Source organism: Salvelinus alpinus, chromosome 24 (assembly GCF_045679555.1).
Source record: "Salvelinus alpinus chromosome 24, SLU_Salpinus.1, whole genome shotgun sequence".
NCBI lineage: Eukaryota > Metazoa > Chordata > Actinopteri > Salmoniformes > Salmonidae > Salvelinus > Salvelinus alpinus.
The window spans coordinates 24,206,632-24,222,956 of NC_092109.1; the positions used below are offsets into that span (position 1 = coordinate 24,206,632).

The 16,325-nt window shown below is 46.2% G+C and overlaps 1 protein-coding gene across 15 annotated transcripts in view; it reads left to right on the forward strand.

Moving 5' to 3' along the window:
* The window catches only part of LOC139552369 (guanine nucleotide exchange factor VAV2-like), a 240,608-nt gene that overhangs the window by 195,524 nt on the left and 28,759 nt on the right, over positions 1-16,325 (forward strand). For 11 of the 15 annotated variants that reach the window (XM_071364042.1, XM_071364044.1, XM_071364053.1 and 8 more), the window contains exons 5-9: positions 11,768-11,873; positions 12,051-12,065; positions 13,597-13,695; positions 14,833-14,901; positions 15,013-15,113. In XM_071364042.1, the coding sequence (XP_071220143.1) occupies positions 11,768-11,873; positions 12,051-12,065; positions 13,597-13,695; positions 14,833-14,901; positions 15,013-15,113 (390 nt within the window). The remainder of the gene's footprint in view (positions 1-11,767; positions 11,874-12,050; positions 12,066-13,596; positions 13,696-14,832; positions 14,902-15,012; positions 15,114-16,325) is intronic. The other 4 variants (XM_071364045.1, XM_071364052.1, XM_071364056.1 and 1 more) reach the window with 1 other exon arrangement.

Genomic DNA, 16,325 nt, shown 5'->3' on the forward strand with positions numbered 1-16,325 from the left:
CTCTGTAATGTCAACTCTGAGTAGTGCTTCCTGTCTAAGGCTCTGTAATGTCAACTCTGAGTAGTGCTTCCTGCCTAAGGCTCTGTAATGTCAACTCTGAGTAGTGCTTCCTGCCTAAGGCTCTGTAATGTCAACTCTGAGCAGTGCTTCGCAGTGCAGAGTTAGTCCATCCTGAAGTTGACAAAGCATGAAATGCGCCCGATCGGGTGCAGTGGCCATGGGACTATTTTTCTCTGAATGACAATATTCAGATTGAGAAGCAATAATGTCAGAAAGGCTTTTCATCTCGACAACAACAGTATATTGCTATCACTCTTTGATGGGAAGTAAGATTCAAAGCTGACAAGTCAATGTACTGTAAAGTTAGAACCAAAGAGTTCTGTGTTACAGATGATGTCACAAACTAGGCTTCTATCCAATTGGTGACAGTATTTCATGCAAATATTCTAAAATCCACAATATGCACATTTTCCCACCAGAGATGGGTTTCCATTAAATTGACTTGTTGCAGATAAAACGCTGTGTGTGATGTCGTAGTGCACATAAAAATAGCTATTGCAGTTAAAATCCCATGTACCGAATAAAAAAAATCTAATTTTCAACTCTGCTGATGGTTTTGTCACAAAGTTGCGTTGTATAGTGAATGATCCCACTCTGGTATTGACACCTGCGCTCTAGACAACAGCTTGCAGATTCAGTGCGGGTATAGTCTACATGATGAGATTATTATGGATGAATTACATCATTTTATTTCTCAAATGGAAGCCAGGCATCGATCGTCATGTCTCCAGAATAAGACCCTGGATATTTATTGTAAAGGAGCATCAAGATCACCACCGTGCACTTTCACCACCCTGTGAAGTTCATCATCATTTATATCATCCCAGGTTGTGACTCCCAAGTTTACTTTGATATGATGGTTATTATATCAATATTATATTATAACAATATTTGCACATAAAAGCATTCCCACCACCATTTCTCGCATAATTCGTTTTACAGACACACAAAGATCCCACCATGTCTAGCGTGTTTTGTTTTGTCAACATTTTAACAAGTTTACCGCCAAATGTGTTGTTTCCATCAGACTAGTCGTGACACATGTACTTTACTTGCATAAAAAGGTTTGATGGAAACCTGGTTACAGAGGATCGTTTTATCACTTAGTCTATATATTTCAATGAGTAATTGGTGAGCATTTAGGGAATGTAAAGAATAGTGTTGAGACATCACATGTAACCTATCCTCTGCGGCCCCACGAGATCCATAGACTGTATCCCTGGGACTGCACTGCCTGTGTGGGCTGGATGTCAATGTCAGTTAGGTGTGAGGTGTACAACACCAGTGCAGGCTGAGGGAGCCAATCTGATATGGAACATATAGAGGTCAAATATAAAGGCAAATATAGGACACACACTGAGTATACCAAACATTAGGAACTCTCTATCCATGACATAGACTGACCAGGTGAATGCAGGTGAACGCTATGATCCCTTATTGATGTCACCTGTTAAATCCACTTAAATTAGTGAAGATGAAGGGAATTAGACAGGTTAAAGAGGGATTTTTAAACATTGAGACAATTGAGACATGGTTTGTGTATGTTGAAGGGTGAATGGGCAAGACAAAATATTTAAATGCCTTTCAACAGGGTATGGTTATAGGTGCCAGGCGCACCAGTTTGAGTGTGTCAAGAATTGCAATGCTGCTGGGTTTTTCATACTCAACAGTTTGTTGTGCCTCCCATTGGTGTCAGCATGGGCCAGCATCCCTGTGGAATGCTTTCGACACCTTGTAGAGTCCATGCCCCGAAGAATTGAGGCTGTTCTGATGGCAAAAGGGGATGCAACTCAGTATTAGAAAAGTGTCCTTAAGGTTTTGTACACTCAGTGTGTATATATATATATGTATTTTTGACAAGTATTGAACATGTATAAGCACCCACCCACCAGGTGGATATTAGGTTAGTCCTGTTTTGTAGGAGATTTCCCCTGCTGATTACAGAAGGAGGCCATGCGGGTGGTTCTGTTTTGTAGGAGATTTCCCCTGCTGATTACAGAAGGAGGCCATGCGGGTGGATATGAGGTTAGTCCTGTTTTGTAGGAGATTCCCCCTGCTGATTACAGAAGGAGGCCATGAGGGTGGTTCTGTTTTGTAGGAGATTTCCCCTGCTGATTACAGGAGGAGGCCATGAGGGTGGTTCTGTTTTGTAGGAGATTCCCCTGCTGATTACAGAAGGAGGCCATGCGGGTGGTTCTGTTTTGTAGGAGATTCCCCTGCTGATTACAGAAGGAGGCCATGAGGGTGGTTCTGTTTTGTAGGAGATTTCCACTGCTGATTACAGAAGGAGGCCATGCGGGTGGATATGAGGTTAGTCCTGTTTTGTAGGAGATTCCCCCTGCTGATTACAGAAGGAGGCCATGAGGGTGGTTCTGTTTTGTAGGAGATTTCCCCTGCTGATTACAGGAGGAGGCCATGAGGGTGGTTCTGTTTTGTAGGAGATTCCCCTGCTGATTACAGAAGGAGGCCATGCGGGTGGTTCTGTTTTGTAGGAGATTCCCCTGCTGATTACAGAAGGAGGCCATGAGGGTGGTTCTGTTTTGTAGGAGATTTCCACTGCTGATTACAGAAGGAGGCCATGCGGGTGGTTCTGTTTTGTAGGAGATTCCCCTGCTGATTACAGAAGGAGGCCATGAGGGTGGTTCTGTTTTGTAGGAGATTTCCCCTGCTGATTACAGAAGGAGGCCATGCGGGTGGTTCTGTTTTGTAGGAGATTTCCCCTGCTGATTACAGAAGGAGGCCATGAGGGTGGTTCTGTTTTGTAGGAGATTTCCACTGCTGATTACAGAAGGAGGCCATGCGGGTGGTTCTGTTTTGTAGGAGATTCCCCTGCTGATTACAGAAGGAGGCCATGCAGGTGGTTCTGTTTTGTAGGAGATTCCCCCTGCTGATTACAGAAGGAGGCCATGCGGGTGGTTCTGTTTTGTAGGAGATTTCCCCTGCTGATTACAGAAGGAGGCCATGCGGGTGGTTCTGTTTTGTAGGAGATTCCCCTGCTGATTACAGAAGGAGGCCATGAGGGTGGTTCTGTTTTGTAGGAGATTCCCCTGCTGATTACAGAAGGAGGCCATGAGGGTGGTTCTGTTTTGTAGGAGATTCCCCTGCTGATTACAGAAGGAGGCCATGAGGGTGGTTCTGTTTTGTAGGAGATTTCCCCTGCTGATTACAGAAGGAGGCCATGAGGGTAGTTCTGTTTTGTAGGAGATTTCCCCTGCTGATTACAGAAGGAGGCCATGCGGGTGGTTCTGTTTTGTAGGAGATTTCCCCTGCTGATTACAGAAGGAGGCCATGCGGGTGGTTCTGTCTCCATGTTGCTCTTTGTCCAACTACTCCTCCTTATCTTATCTCAAGTCAAGCCTGGACAATGTCACCGTGTCTGGGCTTCCCGTTCACGTCATCACTATCAACTTGACTGTATCCATCCGCTCATGACAGTCTGATATTGTTGGGAAAAGCCTACCTACAAAAGAGCTTGAAGGAGAATACAGGTTCAGGGATTTTTCTGCCCTTTTAGGCGGCCCGCCCAAGCAGTGTAAAACAAATACAAAATAATAATAATTTATCTTCGGGATGGAAAAATGCTTTCAGTGTAAACTTAAACAACTATACCTGATATAAAGTATGTATAAAATATATAAGTCTTATATATTTTATAATATAAGCTTTGAGAACTAACAATGCTAGGCTGTCAGGGAGAATTGAACATTCCCAAAACAATGAATTTAGTAGTATTGATGTTGTTATGTTTATTATGTTTAAGCAAAAGAACACAGCATTAACTATGTCAAAATGCTTATAGTTGCAGGAAATTCACTTTAAAACTGAAACATTTTCTCTCATCTCTATTGCAAAATGTGTAAAATTGCAGGAAATTAGCTGTAAAACTGAAACAATTTCTCTCAATTCCCTGGAGAAATTTGTAGAATTGCAGGAAATTGGTTTAAATATTCAAACATTTTTTTACACCACTCTACCAAGACGGCAAGGAGATACCTAGTCATTGCACAACTGAATTCATTCAACCGAAACGTGTCTTCTGCATTTGACCCCACCCCTCTGAGTTAGAGAGCTGCGGGGGGCTGCCTTAATAGACATTTTTAGTGCCCTGGAAGCAGTTGTTGTTGGGCTGCCTTGCAGAACAGCAGATTTTTCCACCTTGCCGGCTCAGGGATTCAAACAAGTGACCTTTCGGTTACTAGCCCAACACTTTTAACCACCAGGCTACCTAAAATGTTCTCTAAAATCCAGCCGCACCGACAGGCCGACCACAACCCGTTACCACGCTACCACGGAGAAAAGTGTCCTGAGGTTTGCTCTGTATAGAGAAAGTTGGCATCTACCAGCACAGATAAGTTATAAAGAAGAGGATTGGAACATTGCCTTGAAATAGCCCTCACAGATGCCTGCTCAATTTTCTGACAGTCTCTGAGAGCTGATATAGTCACAGCTAATAAGATGGTATGGCAGAAACCTCTCTAACTTCATGAGAAAGAAAGTGTGCTTTATTTGCTTTAGTGCTTTATTTTCCCCAAACTTTCTGACTGTATCAGGGAGAGAAGGAAAGCAAGATGTTTCCACCCAAACTAAATCTGTTTATTTATCCATTAGCTTACTAATGCGCTGGCCCCAGTCATATGTCTCTGGCTATTTAAATCCACTTTTGTGGTGGTCAGACCTTTGCCGAGCCAACATAGAGCAGCCTGGCTTGCTGTAGCGCCCTGGTCAATGTCCAGACGTGGGATTTAATATGTAGCTTTATGGCCTGACACCACAAGACAGGATCATAACATCAAAACCTCATTCAACCTCACAACCTCACTTTCCGAGCCAAGATATCTGTATGATTACGTTGAAAAATGTAATAACTGCAGTATGTTCGTTCTATTACTGGAAACCAGTAACCCAGAGGGCCTGGAGGGCCATATGTAGCCTTGGATGAAAGTCCCCTCCAGTGATTCCTCTCCTCTGGCCTCATAGTGAGAGCAGAAGAGCAGAGGCCACAAGGACTGTTGCGTGCTAACACTCTGGACCTCTGAAACTGCACTGTGTAATCAGGCAGAACATTTGCTCACAATCCAGGATTCCTGAGGAGAGGAGCAGAGCAGGAAGCACACACTATCATATCTCTTGTACAGACACTCATGCGTGTGCACGTGCGCGAACACACACTCGCACAAATACACACACATGCATCCACACTCATCTAAACTCTTTCACAAATATGTCCATTCCACTTTCTAATTCTATGTCTCCCCATCAGATATGTTACTCACACTATTCTGCACACATACTCCAACCACTTGCCCTCAACCCCATCCACACAGATCCCCTCAGGAGCTAGTTCCTCTTGTTCCTCCTCACAACATCCCATACAGATCACTGCACTAACCATCAGTCAGCTAATGCCTGTCTTTAGGGTTCTGGGCAAGAATGGGATTTCTTCCCAAATATTGCCCATCCCCTCGACACGTATCTCTGTGGGGTCATGAGTGCCTTCAGAACAGAATGCACTCTGGGATGGGTAGCTCAGACATGGCAGTAGTGTGCTGTCCCAGAATTCCTCTCTGTATGCAGTCACATCCTCCTAATGATGGAACAGGAATCACATCACTGAGAGTGACACCACATCACCTCAATTAAAAGTTCAAACCAGTCCCACACAAGGAGAAGGACCATTGTGAATATTAGATTGAGGTAGTCACGTTCTTTCTTTTTCTTCTCCTTTTTTAATCTGTTTTCTCTATTCAGCCAGCCACAAAGGTAACAAGTCACCGTTAGGTGGGAAATGAGGAAAGTCAGAGGTAACCAAGCACACAATACATCACATGAGATTACATTTTTGTCCTATGCTATTAATTCCAGTGTATAGGAAAGACGTCTTTGTTTGCTTTTAACCTTTTCAGAGCAACAAGGTAACAATTCACTCTCACCTTGGAACACAAAATATAACTGTTTGATAGCAATATTAACTCTCACAATCCTGACAATATAACTAGATGTTGGGAGTGTGAAAAAGAGTTAGTTCTACTGTGGTGGTATGGTAATATGGAAAATACATTTCTACTGTGGTAGTATGGTAATATGGAAAAGACTGTTCTACTGTGGTGGTATGGTAATATGGAAAATACATTTCTACTGTGGTGGTATGGTAATATGGAAAATACATTTCTACTGTGGTAGTATGGTAATATGGAAAATAAATTTCTACTGTGGTGGTATGGTCATATGGAAAAGACTGTTCTACTGTGGTAATATGGTAATATGGAAAATAAATTTCTACTGTGTTGGTATGGTCATATGGAAAAGACTGTTGTACTGTGGTAGTATGGTAATATGAAATAGACTGTTCTACTGTGGTAGTATGGTAATATGAAAAGACTGTTCTACTGGTTAGTATGGTAATATGAAAAAGACTGTTCTACTGTGGTAGTATGAAAAGACTGTTCTACTGTGGTAATATGGAAAATACATTTCTACTGTGGTGGTATGGTCATATGGAAAATAAATGTATACTGTGGTGGTATGGTAACATGGAAAATACATTTATACTGTGGTGGTATGGTAATATGGAGAAAAAAAATTATACTGTGGTGGTATGGTCATATGGAAAAGACTGTTCTACTGTGGTGGTATGGTAATATGGAAAATAAATGTATACTGTGGTGGTATGGTCATATGGAAAAGACTGTTCTACTGTGGTGGTATGGTAATATGGAAAATATTGATCTACTGTGGTGGTATGGTAATATGGAAAAGACTGTTCTACTGTGGTGGTATGGTAATATGGAAACCCTGGATGTACAGTAAGAGGGGGAGGAGTTCTAGGGATGTACAGTAAGAGGGGGAGGAGTTCTAGCGATGTACAGTAAGAGGGGGAGGAGTTCTAGGGATGTACAGTAAGAGGGGGAGGAGTTCTAGGGATGTACAGTAAGAGGGGGAGGAGTTCTAAAAGAGAGAGCCTGGAGGTTACACTGCACCACAGTCTCAGCCAGCCTGTATACACACACACACACACACACACACACACACACACACACACACACACACACACACACACACACACACACACACACACACACACACACACACACACACACACACACACACACACACAGTCTGAGCATGTGCAATGCTGGCATCTCTACTAAATAATGGTAATTCAGTCAGTATGGTCCAAAACCAATAGAAACTGTCTCCCCACTTTCCCTTATCCTCCAGGTCACAGAGTAACACGTCTGGGTGTTATTATATATACAGTATAGTAGGTAGACTACTCCAGAAATGTTGTGGAACTAATGAGTTTCAATGGAAAAACATATATTCATTAGACCACTGCCTTTTATTCCCTCTGTTACGCTGTATTTAACAGTCAAACTAACCACATTCCTACAATGCCTGTAGCAGGCGTGCAATTCACTTTGCTTTGTGTTATCTTTTGTCCTCAGAAAATAGCTGAAGGGAACAAACAGCTTTGAGCCTTTCAGGATTTCCGTGTTTCCTGGAGGCGAGAATTGGCATAGAATGGTGTTTTGATGTTCGACAGAGGCTTCAGATGTGGCTAAAACAGAGAGAGAGGGAGCGAAAGCGAGGGGGAGGGTGGGTTGAGGGAGCTCGCTGTGGTGGTCTAAGGTGAGCCGTCTGCCTGTGCTGGTGGAACCCGTCACGACCATGAAACCATAGAATCAGCACAGCATATAGCTGTGTGTTCCTGACTGTTCCCGTCTGAGGGAGAAGTGGTTTAGTCATGGGCAGGGAAGGACACCTTGTGTGGTTGTCAGGCTGGTTTAAGACGGTCCAGGCTGAGACAAGACTGTGTGTGCCCCAGAGGACGATGGCTGAGTGTGGGCTGATGGATGCCACTGATGCTGTGGAACCGGGTGCCTCCTCGCCGGGTGCTGATTTGATCTCGTCTCCATTCTTGAATGTACGCTGAAGCTTCTAGGGAGGTCACTGGGTCCCTTCTGTTTCACACTTACATAAACACACACACACACACACACACACACACACACACACACACACACACACACACACACACACACACACACACACACACACACACACACACACACACACACACACACACACACACACACACACACACAGTGGTCCTTTGTAGCTCAGTTGGTAGAGCATGTCTCTTGTAACGCCAGTGTAATGGGTTTGATTCCCGAAACCACACATATGTAAAATGTATGAATGACTGTAGGTTTCTTGGATAAGACTGTCTGCTAAATGGCACTTACACATGCACATACCCCCCCCCCCCCCCCCCCCCATAGTTAATGAACACATCTCCCCCATAGTTAATGAACACAACTCCCCCACATAGTTAATGAACACAACTCCCCCACATAGTTCATGAACACATCTCCCCCATAGTTAATGCACACAACTCACCCCCCCCCCCCCCCATAGTTAATGAACACATCTCCCCCATAGTTAATGAACACAACTCCCCCACATAGTTAATGAACACAACTCCCCCACATAGTTAATGAACACATCTCCCCCATAGTTAATGCACACAACTCACCCCCCCCCCCCCCCCATAGTTAATGAACACAACTCCCCCTCCCGTAGTTAATGCCCACAACTCCCCCCCCCCTCCCGTAGTTAATGTCCACAACTCCCCCCCTGTAGTTAATATCCACAACTCCCCCCATAGTTAATGCCCACAACTCCCCTTCCCGTAGTTAATGCCCACAACTCCCCCCCTGTAGTTAATGCCCACAACTCCCCCCCTGTAGTTAATGTCCACAACTCCCCCCCGTAGTTAATGCCCACAACTCCCCCCCCCCGTAGTTAATGCCCACAACTCCCCCCATAGTTAATGCCCACAACTCCCCCCCTGTAGTTAATGCCCACAACTCCCCCCCTGTAGTTAATGTCCACAACTCCCCCCCGTAGTTAATGCCCACAACTCCCCCACCCGTAGTTAATGCCCAGAACTCCCCCCCTGTAGTTAATGTCCACAACTCCCCCCCGTAGTTAATGCCCACAACTCCCCCCCTGTAGTTAATGCCCACAACTCCCCCCCTGTAGTTAATGCCCACAACTCCCCCCCGTAGTTAATGTCCACAACTCCCCCCCGTAGTTAATGCCCACAACTCCCCCACCCGTAGTTAATGCCCAGAACTCCCCCCCTGTAGTTAATGTCCACAACTCCCCCCCGTAGTTAATGCCCACAACTCCCCCCCCGTAGTTAATGTCCACAACTCCCCCCCGTAGTTAATGCCCACAACTCCCCCACCCGTAGTTAATGCCCAGAACTCCCCCACCCGTAGTTAATGTCCACAACTCCCCCACCCGTAGTTAATGCCCACAACTCCCCCCATAGTTAATGCCCACAACTCCCCCACCCGTAGTTAATGCCCACAACTCCCCCCATAGTTAATGAACACAACTCCCCCACCCGTAGTTAATGCCCACAACTCCCCCACCCGTAGTTAATGCCCACAACTCCCCCCATAGTTAATGAACACAACTCCCCCCATAGTTAATGCCCACAACTCCCCCCATAGTTAATGAACACAACTCCCCCCATAGTTAATGCCCACAACTCCCCCACCCGTAGTTAATGCCCAGAACTCCCCCACCCGTAGTTAATGCCCAGAACTCCCCCACCCGTAGTTAATGTCCACAACTCCCCCACCCGTAGTTAATGCCCACAACTCCCCCCATAGTTAATGAACACAACTCCCCCCATAGTTAATGCCCACAACTCCCCCACCCGTAGTTAATGCCCACAACTCCCCCCCCCCCCCGTAGTTAATGCCCACAACTCCCCCCCCCCCTGTAGTTAATGCCCACAACTCCCCCCATAGTTAATGCCCACAACTCCCCCACCCGTAGTTAATGCCCCCCCCCCCCCCCGTAGTTAATGTCCACAACTCCCCCCGTAGTTAATGCCCACACACCCCCCCCCCCCCCCCCCCCCCGTAGTTAATGTCCACAACTCCCCCCATAGTTACTGCCCACAACTCCCCCACCCGTAGTTAATGCCCACAACTCCCCCCGTAGTTAATGTCCACAACTCCCCCCATAGTTAATGAACACAACTCCCCCCATAGTTAATGCCCACAACTCCCCCACCCGTAGTTAATGCCCACAACTCCCCCCGTAGTTAATGTCCACAACTCCCCCCGTAGTTAATGCCCACAACTCCCCCCCCCCCCCGTAGTTAATGCCCACAACTCCCCCCCCCCCTGTAGTTAATGCCCACAACTCCCCCCCCCTGTAGTTAATGCCCACAACTCCCCCCATAGTTAATGCCCACAACTCCCCCCGTAGTTAATGCCCACAACTCCCCCTCGTAGTTAATGCCCACAACTCCCCCTCGTAGTTAATGCCCACAACTCCCCCCCCGTAGTTAATGCCCACAACTCCCCCTCGTAGTTAATGCCCACAACTCCCCCTCGTAGTTAATGCCCACAACTCCCCCCCCGTAGTTAATGCCCACATCTCCCCCCCTGTAGTTAATGCCCACAACTCCCCCTCGTAGTTAATGCCCACAACTCCCCCTCGTAGTTAATGCCCACAACTCCCCCCCCGTAGTTAATGCCCACAACTCCCCCTCGTAGTTAATGCCCACAACTTCCCCCCCATAGTTAATGCCCACAACTCCCCCACCAGTAGTTAATGCCCACAACTCCCCCTCCCGTAGTTAATGCCCACAACTCCCCCTCCCGTAGTTAATGCCCACAACTCCCCCCCCCGTAGTTAATGAACACAACTCCCCCTCCCGTAGTTAATGCCCACAACTCCACCCCCCGTAGTTAATGAACACAACTCCCCCCCCATAGTTAATGAACACAACTGCCCCCCATAGTTAATGAACACAACTCCCCCCATAGTTAATGCACACAACTCCCCCCATAGTTAATGCACACAACTTCCCCCCATAGTTAATGAACACACCTCCCCCCCCATATTTAATGCACACAACCCCCCCATAGTTAATGAACACAACTCCCCCCACAGTTAATGCACACAACTCAGCCCCCCATAGTTAATACACACAACTCCCCCCTCCATAGTTAATGAACACAACTCCCCCCCATAGTTAATGAACACAACTCCCCCCATAGTTAATTAACACATCTCCCCCATAGTTAATTAACACAACTCCCCCCCCATAGTTAATGCACACAACTACCCCCCATAGTTAATTAACACAACTACCCCCCATAGTTAATGCACACAACTCCCCCCATAGTTAATGCACACAACTCCCCCCATAGTTAATGCACACAACTCCCCCCATAGTTAATGCACACAACTCCCCCACATAGTTAATGTACAGAAATGCTTTTCAACTCATGCTTTTCGGTTGTTGGCCATGATCTGTACTGTTTCAGCCCTTAATGGGATCTCACCTCATTGTTATCTACTGGGTCAACCCTCAACTTCTGATAGTAAGGGGCTTGGTACGGTAGAGAGGCATGTTTGTGGAGTAGTTGTGAAGAGTCCTCAGTGTGAAGTGTTGTTGAAACAGACATAGACCACCACTGTGGCCTGACTGCCTGACTCCTCAGCACTGCTGATGATGGCTAATGGGAACCAACAGTTACTTTAGCACTCAACTAAGTGTCAAGTGCCAAATCTGATTTCAATGTTGTGGTTAACCTTCAGTGTTAAGTGCCTACCCTTTCAAAGGAAATTGAAATTGGATAACTGACTGTGTGTGTGTGTGTGTGTTCCCCAGTGAGCATGACGTGGGGGAGGATGACATCTACGACTGTGTTCCCTGTGAGGATGATGGAGATGACATCTACGAGGACATCATCAAGGTGGAAGTACGACAACCCATGGTGAGAGCTTTGTGTTGGCTTGTGTTTATGTCATTCTCTGCGTGTCTCTTTATCCGTGTGCATGGGTGTGTCTGTCTCTGTGTGTGTGTGTGACCTCTCTGACTTATGATGCTATCTATCTGTCGGTGTGTGTTCTGCCCTGCTCATCTGCTGTGTTTTCCCTTCCTGACGCTGCAGATCAGATACATGCAGGTAAGTGCCCTGACTCACCGATCTGTCATCCGGCTCTATCCAACAGTTTGTCTGAGACTGACGTGTCCCACACCCCCCTTCCCCTCAGATCAATGACCTACAGTACAGCACAGGTCAAGGGAAACCCTATCTGCCCCTATGTGTGTGTGACTCACCGTGACGTCAACATATCACCGTCAACAACATGACAGTCTCTCTGTGTGACATCATCAAAAGCCGCCACATGCCAGATCAAAACCCCGATACAGCCTCTCAATAAAACGCTGCTGTCATCAGTTCCTATGGCAGCTCTGTAGCGGTGCTCCCTGGTTGGGTGGTTGTTTTCTATTACCCAGCTGGATCTGGGCCTGGGAGTCTCTAATTGGCTGTGGTTTGACTTGATTATCCCCCTATTGTATTATCAGAACTGCTAATTAACATTCAGCCCGGTTCCAGATGACACAATAGAATGAATACTCCTCTCAACACAACAACCAAGACTGTTGACAGACAATTGAGACAGAGATGATGTCAGAGATTTTTGCACGTTCGTATTATTATTCACAGATGTTTTTTATATATATTTTTCAACTGTCTCTCAGTGTTGCATTGCGTGGTGATTCACTGATCTGATACTGTTAGGCTAGCCAGCCTCCCACTCCTCTCCCCGCTACCCCCCAGCCGTAGGCCTCATGAGAAGCTCCCACAAACCGTAGACCCTATGAGTAATGCTCTGTGTTCCTCTGTTTGTTTTCCCTGTACTCGTTCTCCTCCTCTCCCTAATGGCGGGCCTGTTTGCGTGGCTAAATAAGTCTGGATGTGGCGGGCGGCTGCGTTTGCCTTGGCCGTTCCACGCTCCCCGGGTTGTCTCTGCTCTCCTCTGCTCTGTGACTGGCCCCAGATGTTCCCCTGATACAGAGCTACATACACAGATGTTCATTAGCACTTGGCCAGCCAGCAGTCAACTCATACAAAGCCCCGGCTCCAGTGTTTATGTCACCGCTTTCCCACAACACGGACAATCGGCTCGCATTACAAAACCTGGTCCCAGCAATTACAGTTCATCAGAAGTATCATATTCTATTGGATCATGTAGGAGTGCAGTGAGGAGGGAGAATTGGGATCATTTCATAAAAAATGCCCATCAAATTCCCATTGAGGGGTTTGGATGCAGTCCTGCGGGGCCTCTGGGGGTGGCGGGCTCTGTTCTGTTTACAGTCACAACTCCCTATTGGGCAGCTGAAACTCAAAGGGGAAATACATTGCGTCCTTCGTGTGTCCTTGTTACCTCATTCATTCGGCAGATGTTGAAGTCCATTTGGATGATGAGTAGTGTACATTGTATAGAATGGTAAACGGTGTATACAGGATGTGTACAGTACAATATGATTTGCAATAAAGACCTTGTCAGAGCATGACTAAATAGCAGCCCCATGCATTTGAGACCCATCATTAGACAATTAGCCACATGAACTACATTGTCAGTGACGTGTCATACAATGACAAAATGACAGCCCAGCATCAGTTCTCCTGCCGTTAATTACCTCCACAGAAAATGGGCATGACAGAAGACGACAAGAGAAACTGCTGCTTAGTGGAGATCCAGGAGACTGAGGCCAAGTACTACAAGACGCTGGAGGACATTGAGAAGGTGGGTGAGGGACGGAGGTGGGGAGAAGTTGTGTGTGTGCGGTGGGTGGGTGGCTGGCAGTGTTGGTTGTAGCTTTCTGCTAGAGTAGGTATGTTTTGTCACGTCTGACACAGGCAGGGAGCGGTGTGGAAATGTCAGCTATTGGCAGGTTCATTGGTGAGGACAAATGTCAGTGGAGCAGGTCGATGGGCTTATTATTGGCACGGTCCCATGGGAAGAGACCGATCCCCAGGGCTCTATGGATATACACTCGCGCCCACACAGACACACACACACACAGTTCTCCCAAGGTTGTAAATGATGTTTAGATCAGCGGATAAACAGCAGCTTCTCCATGATGAGAAATATATTCTTGTCAATAATATCCACTGGTCCATTAGACTAAAGGTGTGTTTGTGTTTGCTGAGCCAATTAAACCAGAATCACCTTCTTATAATCAGAGGACTTGTTTGGGCTTGATTAAGTTGGGGTTAATAAAGCTGTCATCTCTTCATTGCATTTTAATAGATCTATTTGTTATCATTAAGATTATGTAATGTGACAAGCATACAATGACGTTAGTCAAACGACAGGGAAAGTGTGCGCCAGTTAACATCGGTTTAGCAAACACAATCAGTGCTCGGCATTCACAGCCATGTCATGGGCACTCTAAACGGATGGCTCGCACGCGTCCTTGTGTCTAAGAGAGGGATTAGGCTAGCAACACCGAGAAGTACCACGTTCTAGTGAAGTCTGTTTTGAGATATATTTTCCTTGGTGCCTAGCGCATGCCATTGAATTGAACCGGTGTTTTATTCACACCTTTACACAACCACCGATATATCTACAATATCAACGGCTTGAGTCAAGCACAACTCTACTGTAGAGATGGAGGATCTTCATTTGACCGATATTGTCACCGTAAAATAATTGAACGTTTAGTCCATAATGTTGATTGATTGGTGGTTAGGCTATTAGCTGGCCGAAAGTGCAATACTGTTAATGTAACCGTGTGTTAGAGTGCATTTTCCAGTTTATTTATGTAAATCATAAAGATAATCTGCATTTCCTGCGGTGCAGGAAAATTCTCAGCAACAAATGCGTGGTCAAATTACCTGTATATTTTAATTTCACTACTGCTGTTTTGGTATTGTACAGAATTATATGATTCCCCTGAAGCAAGTTCTAAGTCCACAAGACATGGGGGCCATCTTTGTAAATCTGGAGGTGAGTACACGCTGGTGATGATGAGAGTGATCCTTGTGTCAGTGTTGATGGTAGAGGTTGTGTTAAGAAGTGTGCCACCATGCTAAGTGTGGTTGTGCTGGATCCATACAGGATGTGATTAAGGTCCACTCTGCTCTGCTGAGGGCCATCGACCTCAACATGGTGAGCGGAGGCAACGGTCTGGGGAAGATCTTCATAGACTTCAAGGAAAGGTTAGTAACCTCAAGGAGGTGTGTGTGTGTGTGTGTGTGTGTGTGTGTGTGTGTGTGTGTGTGTGTGTGTGTGTGTGTGTGTGTGTGTGTGTGTGTGTGTGTGTGTGTGTGTGTGTGTGTGTGTGTGTGTGTGTGTGTGTGTGATCAGTATTCCCTGTGCTGCCCTTTGTGCATGCAGTTGGATTTAGATGCACGATTTCCTGATAAGACCGGCTAAATGGGATTAGTTTCAACAGAATAAGTCAATTAATTTAAAACGCATGTAAGCAAATAGCTGACTGGGTCTGTAACACTGTAATAAAGAAAATAACCTAGTTAGGAGGATAGCAGCCTCTACATGTTCTGCGTTCTGTGTAGGGTGTGTATACTGTTGACATGGATTCCTGTCTTCTACTATGTTCATGAAACACAGTGGATAGAAGAGGAGGCAGTCGGAGCTCTAGAACACTCCAGCTGCAGTACAGTACTGTGGATGATGATTTGCATGCAAATGGTGGAGTGCTGTTGTGATTCCCGCTGCGCTGCTCACTAGGTAATTGTAATAATGGCTCTGGTAATGACGGGATGTAGCCATGACAGCCCTCCAGGAATGTTAGTCCTGATCCAGACTTATTCTGGGACATTCACATGGAGCTGGAGCCAAACCTCGGAAAGTATGTGTGTGTGTGTGTGTGTGTGTGTGTGTGTGTGTGTGTGTGTGTGTGTGTGTGTGTGTGTGTGTGTGTGTGTGTGTGTGTGTGTGTGTGTGTGTGTGTGTGTGTGTGTGTGTGTGCCTGTGTGTGTGTGCCTGTGTGAATGAGCATGTTTGTGTGTACACTGTGGATGGTGATCTGATTACAGTAAACACCTGGTAAGGGCGATGTACTGTATGCTTGCCGCCGTCCTCCCATCCCAAACAGACATCAGTGGATTTGTATAGTTTCAGTTTGTCAGATTGTGTAGGTAATTATCTCATTGCAAGGCTGCTCGGGGAGCTTGGAGAGCTGCATCACAACAGAGCTAGCGTGACGGCAACGACACTCTCTATCCCAATCTCCCCCCTCACTACCTCCCCAAACACAAACTCCTCCTCCCCATCTTGCTGACACTGCTGATCTGATTGAGCTGTCCGTAGAGCTCAACTCTCTCACGCTATGCTAAACCAGGCCTGTGATGTGGGCTCTTCACTAATACATTACTGAAATACTACACTTTTAGGTCACTACACAGCTC